We start from the raw sequence: 10,262 nt of genomic DNA on the forward strand, positions 1-10,262 counted from the left end.
TATATATATATATATATATATATATATATATATATATATATATATATGTTGAATAAAATACAGTATTTATATACCCTATCATCACCACTCATTGTCCTTCGAGTATTTTTTCCAAAATACTTAGTGACCAACATGCGTCGATACCCCTCTCACTCGACCTGGATGCTCTGCTTTACCGCTTACCCTAGAAAGAATGTCACCGCGTCCTTCAAGCTTCCATTTTCCTTCATGTACCTCCTTCTCACAGATCCTCTACATACACATAAAACCATTATGCAACTAAATTTTATTTAAACTCACAATTATATAACCGACCACTAGTGGTAGGAGTGACATATTTATTCAAACTTACAATTTTCTCTTTGACGGCCTTATCATATGGAGTTTCTAATTTTCCATTCTTAAGAGTGTGACCGGCCACCCAAGCGTCGTGATGATTGACAGTTCCAAGCTTCTTCTTAATCAATCTATAACCACCTCTGGAGCCATAAAAGACGCTCTATTTCTTTGAAAAGTTCTCTTGGTTCTGCCTACTCATAATCTTCATAAAATGAATTGTATCGAGTAACGTAAGCATATTTCATTACTTATTAAGTGATTACTAATAAAGTGATCCCAATGAGTCACAGATAAATTACCTTAAACTTGTCAGAATGCCTATAAACAGTAAAGTTAATCCAATTATAATACTACGGTTTTATGAGTCTCTGGGTACTCTATCGAGTGGGCCTTACTCTGTCGAGTAGGGGTGTTTTTATTTACGAAACAGTATTCTGTCTGTAGGGTACTCGATCGAGTAGCCTTGTCACTCGATCGAGTAGCCTTGGCACTCGATCGAGTAAGTGGCACTCGATCGAGTACGTTAGTTGCTCGATCGAGTAGCACGGTTGACGGGTTATGTTTTGACGGGTTTTGTTAATAATGCGGATTAGTATATATATTATGTCGTCATCTTTATTAAACACTTTTTATAAACCTAATTCACTCAAAGAAGATTTCAAACTACGTTGTTCTCTTCATCCGCATTATTGACAAATCCCGGAGCTTGAGAGGTCGGATTTCATTGTTCTTTGTGTCTTTGTGATCCTTTCGTCAAGGGAAAGTCCTACATACCAATTTTATAGCGTTTGGTTAAGATTGTTTAAACCCTAATTTGTGGATTTGGGGGTTTTATGATTAGTTCTGTATGTAGTAATTGTATGATTATGTTATAGGAGGAGGATTCGTAGAGGAAAGGTTTTGAGACAGCTGCTAAGATCGTCTGCTGTGTGTGTTTGCATTCCAGGTAGGGTTTTCCCTACTCAGTATTAGTTACATGATATGTGTGGTGAATTGTGCTGTAGTTAGTGATTGTTGTTTGGTTCAGACGGTTGTTGATTTTGGTGTTATGGATACTGTTTGTCTGTCTGTGTTCTTCGGGGCGTGTCCCTGGCTGAGTGGAGTCACTTGCAGGAGTGGCTTCACACCCATGATTCGCCTTCTGTGGAACCCGCCACAGAAGGGATGTGCACATTAATGGACTTGGGTTTATCGCTCGATGGAGATAAGCGGGGATTTGGTGGGTACGGCTGCGGTCCCCCACTGGCGATGTGGAGTATATGTTGCGATGGGTACTCTAGCAGGGCTACACACTTTAGTGTGTAGTCAGTTACGTAGAGATTGATTATGGAGAGCGGGTTTGATGTGACGATTGAGCTGTTTGGTAATTGTTGTATTGTATCTTGTTTTGTGTAATTAGTACTGACCTCGTTTATTATTTTAAAAGCTGTGGTGATCCATTCGGGGATGGTGAGAAGTTATTGAGCAGGTTTGACTAGAGGCATTTGGGCTAGCTGGGATTTGTCACCACAAGCTGATTAGAGTCTTCCGCTGCCGTATTTTAGTGGTTTAGACATTTGGTTTTTGAGAACATGTATTGTACCTTTTGTCATTTTGGATTTGGATTTGTAATCACTTTAAACAGTTTGGTTATTTAAATTATGTTTCTTTATTGTCATTTGATTATCATTGCCTCGGTAAACCGAGATGGTGACGTTCTTATATCTGAGTGGTCCTGGTAAGGCACTTGGAGTATGGGGGTGTCACAAAGTGGTATCAGAGCGACGATCCTGAAACCTATAACTAATGAATCTAATGAACATAGGGTGTCAATTAAAATGAACCCGGGGTAGAAGTTGTAGGAGCTAATACAAAGGTTTGGGAGACGTCCTAAATTCGCGAACTCGCCTTACAATTTTGAATCGGTCACATGGGGTATGTGTCAGGGTCGTATGTGTTGTCTTTTGGTTTGTATGTGTGCATAGTGGCATGTGTAATGAATCGTTGGATGTTGAATGAGGAAAATTGGAAATATGGAGTAGCAGATGAAAGATGTGTGATTCGCATGTTGAAATGGATGAAAAGCATGATTTATGTTATAATATGGCATTTTGATAATATGAATAAAATTGGTTTGTTGATTTTATAAAGAGTTGTGTAGAAATGCATGCGTAGTTATAGTTATTTTGTTGAAATTATAAAACTTGTATATTATATTGGGAAAGTGAGATAGACATGCGGGTAGTGTATGCGAGTCTGCATGACTCGATCGAGTGGGGGGTACTCGATCGAGTAGGTGAGGTGCTCGATCAAGTGGGTGTAACTCAATCGAGTAGGTAGTTTGATGTCTTTCTGGTCAGAATCGTGTTTTTTGGTACTCGATCGAGTACATAAGGGCACTTGATCGACTAGGGGACGCTCGATCGAGTGGTTGGTCAGCTCGGTCGAGTATGTTTGTGATCAGAGGTCTGATTAGGTTCTGGAGTCGAGGCACTCGATCGAGTAGGTTGGGCACTCGATCGAGTAGCCTCAACTCGATCGAGTGGGTTCTGGTACTCGATCGAGTGGGGTCTGTGCAGGCTATATACGTGTTTTGGGTTATAGTATGCGTGTTTATATCTACCTTTTCTTATATAGTTACAAGATGCCGCCAAAGAGAAACGCCCTTTATGCTAGAGCTGAGAGTATGTCAGTCGATGACATAGTAAAGATGTTAGAGCTCCAAGATGCTCTCACAGATGCGTTGAAGAGAGTGGGGAAGGATAAAGATGTTCATTCAAAGATTAGTCTCTACATAGCGAGGTTTAACCTGAAAGAGTACAAGGGGACCGGGGAGCCAATTCTTCTGGATAATTGGCACAGAGAGATGGAGAACATCCTGGATTTGGTGCACTGCCCGGATGAGATAAAAGTGGAACAACATGCATTCTACTTGAGGGAGGCGGCAGGAGAGTGGTGGGATAAGGTAAAGGTGAATGCTAGAGATATGTATGCGAGGCAGGGGTTACCTGCTATTCCTTGGGAAGAGTTTAGAAAAGCTATGAGGCGAGAGTTCGTGTCGGAGCATGTGAGGAGTAAGCTGAGAGAGGAGTTTGATGGGTTTAAGATGGCACCTGATATGATGGTGACTGAGTACTACCGACAGTTTAATGAGAAGGTTAGGTATACTGAGGATATGGGGTTAAGTGATGAGAACCTAGCTCTAAGATTTGAGAAGGGGTTGACCCCCAAGATCATGGAGAAGCTACCTGTGGGAGTCCTTACAGATGTTAAGGAAGCTTATGAGGGAGCTGGGAAGGCTGAGAGGTTGGTGGAGATGACCCGAGAGAGAGGTGCTGAGAAAAGAAAGGCTGAGAGCGAGGGTGGAGGCCAATCTAAATACAAGAAGGGCAACCACACTCAGGCGAGAGCTTATTCATCGGGCTCGGGGTTTAGTGTTGGGGCTTCTTTCGAGAGAGGCCGTGGTAGTAGTGGTTCTAACTGGGGTATGGCCTGCTACAACTGTGGCAGTATGGGACACAAGAGACATGAGTGCACCAGTGCGGTGAGTGGAGGTTTTCAAAGGCCGGGACAGGGGAGCTTTTCTCAGGGTCCTGCGCAGAGTTATGCAAGTAACAGACCGGGTAGGTCATGGAACAACAGGGAAGGTCAGAGCAACAACGGTAGGGGCAACCGTAATGGCGGTAACTCTTATCAGAAATCAGCTACGAACACCAACAACAACCAGGGGTCGGGTGCTAAACCGGCTACTTCAGCTAGTACTGTCCAGGGAGGTGGGTAGAAGACCAGTGGCAAGCTGTTTATGATGGAGAAGAGAGCAGCTGAGGACGACGCATATGTTATCACTGGTACTTTTCTTGTTAATGGTGTTTAAACCTTTGTTTTGTTTGATTCGGGGGCATCTCAGTCGTTTGTATCTTCGAGTCATGTTAAACAGTTGGGTTTGAGAGAGTATGAGTCTCTAAGGGAGAAAGTCTTTATACCTTCGGGTGAGTCTGTATCGTATGGGAGGTTGTATAAAGATATATCCATGATATTTGGGCAAGTCGATCTACCTATAGACTTGCTAGAGTTTCTTTTAGACGGTTTTGAGATGATAATCGGGATGGATTGGTTAGGAAAGTACAAAGCTAAGATAGACTGCCATCAAAAGAAAGTGTATCTGAGAGGTCCTAAGGGCATTAGTGTGTCTTATCGTGGGTTTGTTGTCAAACCCAAAGTTAAGTTGATTGCAGCTGTGACCTTAAAGTCTTATCTGAGGAAGGGATGCCCGATAATCTTTTGCCATGTGAGAGATGACAGGATGGAGAGTCCGACAGTTGAGCAGATACCAATTGTGGGGGAGTTTCCAGATGTCTTTCCAAAGGAAATTCCGGGGTTACCATCGAAGAGGGAGATAGATTTCAGTGTTGACCTGAAATCGTGGACGGGGCCAATCTCTAAGGCACCGTACCGGATGGGTCCTAAGGAGTTGGAGGAGCTCGGGAAGCAGTTAGATGATATGATTGAGAGGGGATACATTAGACCTAGTGTATCACCGTGGGGAGCACCAGTTCTGTTTGTGAAAAAGAAAGATGGGAGCCTGAGGTTGTGCATAGATTACAGGGAGCTAAACAGAGTGACGGTGAAGAACAAGTACCCTTTACCAAGGATAGATGACCTGTTTGATCAGTTGAGTGGTGCAGCAGTCTTTTCTAAGATTGATTTGAGGTCGGGGAGGAGGACATACCAAAGACATCTTTCACATCGAGGTATGGCCATTATGAGTATGTAGTGATGCCGTTTGGGTTATCTAACGCACCAGCTGTGTTTATGGATTTGATGAACAGAGTCTTCAGTCAGTTTTTGGACAAGTTCGTGGTGGTTTTCATAGATGACATCTTAGTCTTTTCTAAGACTAAGGAGGAACATGAGGAGCATCTCAGGATTGTGTTGAAGACCTTGAGGGAGCATGAGTTGTATGCCAAGTTGTCCAAGTGTGAGTTCTGGTTAGAGAAAGTTGCCTTTCTGGGGCATGTGATTTCAAAGGAAGTGGTAGCTGTGGATCCTGCAAAGATTGAGGCAGTTACCAAGTGGGAAGCACCAAAGAATGTAGCTGAGATCAGGAGTTTCTTGGGTTAAGCTGGATATTACAGACGGTTCGTGAAAGATTTCTCCAAGATTGCTAGACCTATGACAGCTTTGATGAGCAAAGAGAACAGGTTTCATTGGGATGAGAGTTGTAAGACGGCGTTCCAAACATTAAAGGAGCGTTTGACCACAGCTCCAATCTTAGCATTGCCTGAAGGGAGTGATAACTCTGAAGTGTATACGGATGCTTCAAAGAATGGTTTGGGATGTGTGTTGATGCAAAATGGTAAACTGATTGCCTATGCTTCTAGGCAATTGAAGCCTTATGAGGAGAATTATCCTACACACGATCTAGAGTTGGGTGCAGTTGTGTTTGCTCTCAAGATTTGGAGACATTGCCTTTATGGGGCGACCTTTAAGGTATTTTCATATCACAAGAGTCTCAAGTATATCTTCACTCAAAAGGAGTTGAACATGAGACAAAGGAGGTGGATGGAGTTGATTGGCGATTATGACATGGATATTATTTACCATGAAGGGAAGGCCAATGTAGTTGCAGATGCTTTAAGCAGGAAGAGTGTACATTCTTTGTGTACAGCTATATCGTTGATGATATTGAGAGATGAGGTTGGGAGGTTTGAGATACATATGATCCAGAAAGGGGATGCCATGGGAGATTTGACGGTGCAGCCTGTTCTTTATGATGCTATTCGCGGTAAACAGGAGTTGGATCCCAAGATGGTGGAGTGGAGAGCTGGAGTAGAGAAAGGGACAGAGTCTAGATTCTCTATTCATACATATGGTAGTTTGAGGTTTGATGGGAGGTGGTGTGTCCCTAATGATGAGGAGCTGAAAAAGACAATCATGACAGAGGCACATTGTACACCATATTCGGTACATCCAGGTGGTAATAAGCTATACAAGGATTTAAATAAGACTTTCTGGTGGCCTGGGATGAAGAAAGAAACAGCTGAGTTTGTGGCCCGTTGTTTGACATGTCAGAGAGTTAAAGGGGAGCAGCGACGACCACAAGGTAAGATTCAATCTTTAGAGGTACCTGGGTGGAAGTGGGAGTCCATTTCTATGGATTTTATCGTGGGTTTGCCAAAGAGTCAGCAGGGTAACAACATGATATGGGTTATAGTGGATCGACTGACCAAGTCAGCTCATTTTGTGCCAATGAAAGATACATGGACTAAGGCACAATTGGCTATGGCTTATCGAAAGAATGTGTTGAGATTGAATGGAGTGCCTAAAGACATAGTATCTGACAGAGATTCGAGGTTTGTCTCAAGATTTTGGAAAGAGTTGCGAAGTCTTTGGGAACGACATTGAAGATGAGTACAGCATTTCATCCTGCGACAGATGGTCAGACTGAGAGGACAATCAAGACTCTTGAGAATATGTTTCGATCTTGTGTGATGGATTTTGGTGGTAGCTGGGAACAGCGGTTAGATTTGATTGAGTTTTCTTACAACAACAGCTATCACACCAATATTGGCATGGCGCCATTTGAGGCTTTATATGGGAGGAGATGTAAGAGTACGGTTTGTTGGGAAAACAGTGCTGAGGCAGTGGTTTTAGGACCAGAGATGGTGGAGCAGATTAAGCTGATCAGGGAGAGGATGAGAGCGGCTCAGGATAGACAAAAGAGGTATGCAGATCTACATCGCCGGGACATAGAGTTTCAGGTTGGGGACAAGGTTCTTCTGAAAGTGTCTCCTATGCGTGGGGTCATGAGATTTGGTAAGAAAGACAAGCTGAGTCAGAAGTTCATATGACCATATGAGATCTTAGACCAGGTTGGAGAGGTTGCTTATCGTTTGGCTTTACCGTCTGCTTTGGATAGGGTACATAATGTGTTTCATGTTTCTCAGCTGCGGAAGTATGTGAGTGATCCGTCACATGTGTTAGAGGTGGAGAACATAGAGCTAGATGAGTCTTTGTCTTATCTTGAGGTGCCTAAGCAGATTCTTGACCGGAAGGTTAGAAAGACTAGACATGGTGAGACGGTCTTGCTTAAGATTCTTTGGTCAAATCATAAGGTTGAGGAAGCTACATGGGAGGCAGAGGAGGCCATGCGAGAGCGCTATCCGTTCCTTTTTTGATTAGGTATGTATGGTTACGAGGACGTAACCTTGTTTCTTTTAGGGGGGGTAGGAGATGATCGCGAAGAGTTTTTGCATCTTTTTATGTTGTCTTTAGTATAGTTAGTAGTGGTTTGAGTCGGGTTGAGAGTGGGTTGGTAGTATGTGTTGGAGTTTTTATATTGAGTTTTGTTTTTCTCGTTGCGTCGGGACTATTTAGCATGTTTTTATTTTGTTGTGGTTTGAACTTCGGGGACGAAGTTCTTTTAAGGAGGGAAGTCTGTAATACTACGGTTTTATGAGTCTCTGGGTACTCTATCGAGTGGGCCTTACTCTGTCGAGTAGGAGTGTTTTGATTTACAAAACAGTATTCTGTCTGTAGGGTGCTCGATCGAGTAGCCTTGGCACTCGATCGAGTAAGTGGCACTCGATCGAGTACGTTAGTTGCTCGATCGAGTAGCTTGGTTGACGGGTTATGTTTTGATGGGTTTTGTTGATAATGCGGATTAGTATATATATTATGTCGTCATCTTTATTAAACACTTTTTATAAACCTAATTCACTCAAAGGAGATTTCAAACTACGTTGTTCTCTTCATCCGCATTATTGGCAAATCCCGGAGCTTGAGAGGTCGGATTTCATTGTTCTTTGGGTCTTCGTGATCCTTGCGTTAAGGGTAAGTCCTACATACCAATTTTATAGCGTTTGGTTAAAATTGTTTAAACCCTAATTTGTGGATTTGGGGGTTTTATGATTAGTTATGTATGTAGTAATTGTATGATTATGTGATAGGAGGAGGATTCGTAGAGGAAAGGTTTTAAGACAGCTGCTAAGATCGTCTGTTGTGTGTGTTTGCATTCCAGGTAGGGTTTTCCCTACTCAGTATTAGTTACATGATATGTGTGGTGAATTGTGCTGTAGTTAGTGAATGTTTTTTGGTTCAGACGGTTGTTGATTTTGGTGTTATGGATACTGTTTTTCTGTCTGTGTTCTTCGGGGCGTGTCCCTGGCTGAGTGGAGTCACTTGCGGGAGTGGCTTCACTCCCATGATTCGCCTTCTGTGGAACCCGCCACAGAAGGGATGTGCACATTAATGGACTTGGGTTTATCGCTCGATGGAGATGAGCAGGGATTTGGTGGGTACGGTTGCGGTCCCCCACTGGCGGTGTGGATTATTTGTTGCGATGGGTACTCTAGCAGGGCTACACACTTTAGTGTGTAGTCAGTTACGTGGAGATTGATTATGGAGACCGGATTTGATGTGACGATTGAGCTGTTTGGTAATTGTTGTATTGTATCTTGTTTTGTGTAATTAGTACTAACCTCGTTTATTGTTTTAAAAACTGTGGTGATCCATTCGGGGATGGTGAGCAGTTATTGCGCAGGTTTGACTAGAGGCATTTGGGCTAGCTGGGATGTATCACCACGAGCTGATTAGAGTCTTCCGCTGTCGTATTTTAGTGGTTTAGACATTTGGTTTTTGAGAACATGTATTGTACCTTTTGTCAGTTTGGATTTGGATTTGTAATCACTTTAAACAGTTTGGTTATTTAAATTATGTTTCTTTATTGTCATTTGATTATCATTGCCTCGGGAAACCGAGATGGTGACGTTCTTATACCTGAGTGGTCCTGGTAAGGCACTTGGAGTATGGGGGTGTCACACCAATCTTGCTGGCTGACAAACTGATACTTCTTCTTTGGTGGTTTCTTGTTTATCTGCCGGGTCTTCTTGTCGAAGAAGTGGTTTTAGACTGGTATTGATATCAGTTGGGGTGGAAGTCAGTTTGTAAGGTTAAAGACAAATTGGCATCTGGTTATTCTAATGGACAATGGGTATTGGATACAAAAGGTTATACAATATAAAGTGGCTACGAACTTCTCAGAATGAAATTTCAGACTGTACCTTGGCACAAACAGATCTGGAACCCTTGGTGTATCCCTAAACATCAATTAATAGCTTGGCTAGTGGCTAGAAAGGCTCTTTTACTCAAGGAGAGGTTGCTGACACTAGGTATTGCTGACGATCCTGACTGCTTGTTATGTGGCAGGGGGATAGAAAATCATGTACACTTGTTTCAAACTTGTGAATACTTAAGGAAGATTTTTGATGAACTTGCCAAACTTTTGGGTGTTGCTCTACCTGCAACTGATCTGTGCCAATTAATTGAAAATGGACAACATTCACAGTTGAAGAAGGGGGTGTTGTTGTGTGTTGTACTTGCAGCATATTACCACATCTGGCTCCAAAGAAACAAAGCTAGAGTTGATGGTTGTTTACTTAGGCCTGCTCTAGTTACTTCACAGATAATGAAGGTGATTAAAATGCGAGTTGGTTCTCGCCTTAAGCCAAGTTTACCAAGTCGAGATGTAATTTGGCTAAGTAGATTTAAATTGTACTTGTAGTTTCTTTTGTAGGAAACTGAAATTGTGATGTACCCAAAATGGTGTAGTTGTAACTCTTTTGTTACGGTTTAATGGAAATTCTTACATTTCACCCAAAAAAGAACAAGTGGTTTTGAGCAACCTTTAACTTCCATGCTCTGAAGGAATCCCTTATCTTTCTTTTTAGGTAACCATCATGTTCTTGGGGGACAGTGTAAGCTGCATGCATATATGGTGAGCATATTTGGTTAGTTTCGGCTAATAGCACATATCGAATACTAAGATAATTTCATCTCACTGCATTTATTATTGTATATACATACCTTTATTCTCCCCCATAGCTTTTCCTCCAGGTCTTGACTCAACTGATTAATACGCGGCAAACCGAGAGGCACATACTCTC

General features: G+C 42.4%; 1 protein-coding gene across 1 annotated transcript; it reads left to right on the forward strand.

Moving 5' to 3' along the window:
- The first annotated feature begins 9,361 nt into the window (after positions 1-9,361).
- On the forward strand, positions 9,362-9,880 carry LOC141613347 (uncharacterized). The gene has a single exon (XM_074432079.1). The coding sequence runs from the start codon at positions 9,362-9,364 to the stop codon at positions 9,878-9,880; it is 519 nt and encodes a 172-aa protein (XP_074288180.1).
- Positions 9,881-10,262: the final 382 nt, after the last annotated feature.

Source organism: Silene latifolia, chromosome 11 (assembly GCF_048544455.1).
Source record: "Silene latifolia isolate original U9 population chromosome 11, ASM4854445v1, whole genome shotgun sequence".
Classification (NCBI taxonomy): Eukaryota; Viridiplantae; Streptophyta; class Magnoliopsida; order Caryophyllales; family Caryophyllaceae; genus Silene; species Silene latifolia.

What these genes read in the sequence shown, in the direction of transcription:
- LOC141613347 (XM_074432079.1), top strand. Translation starts at nt 9,362, where the DNA reads ATGAAATTTCAGACTGTACCTTGGCACAAACAGATCTGGAACCCTTGG.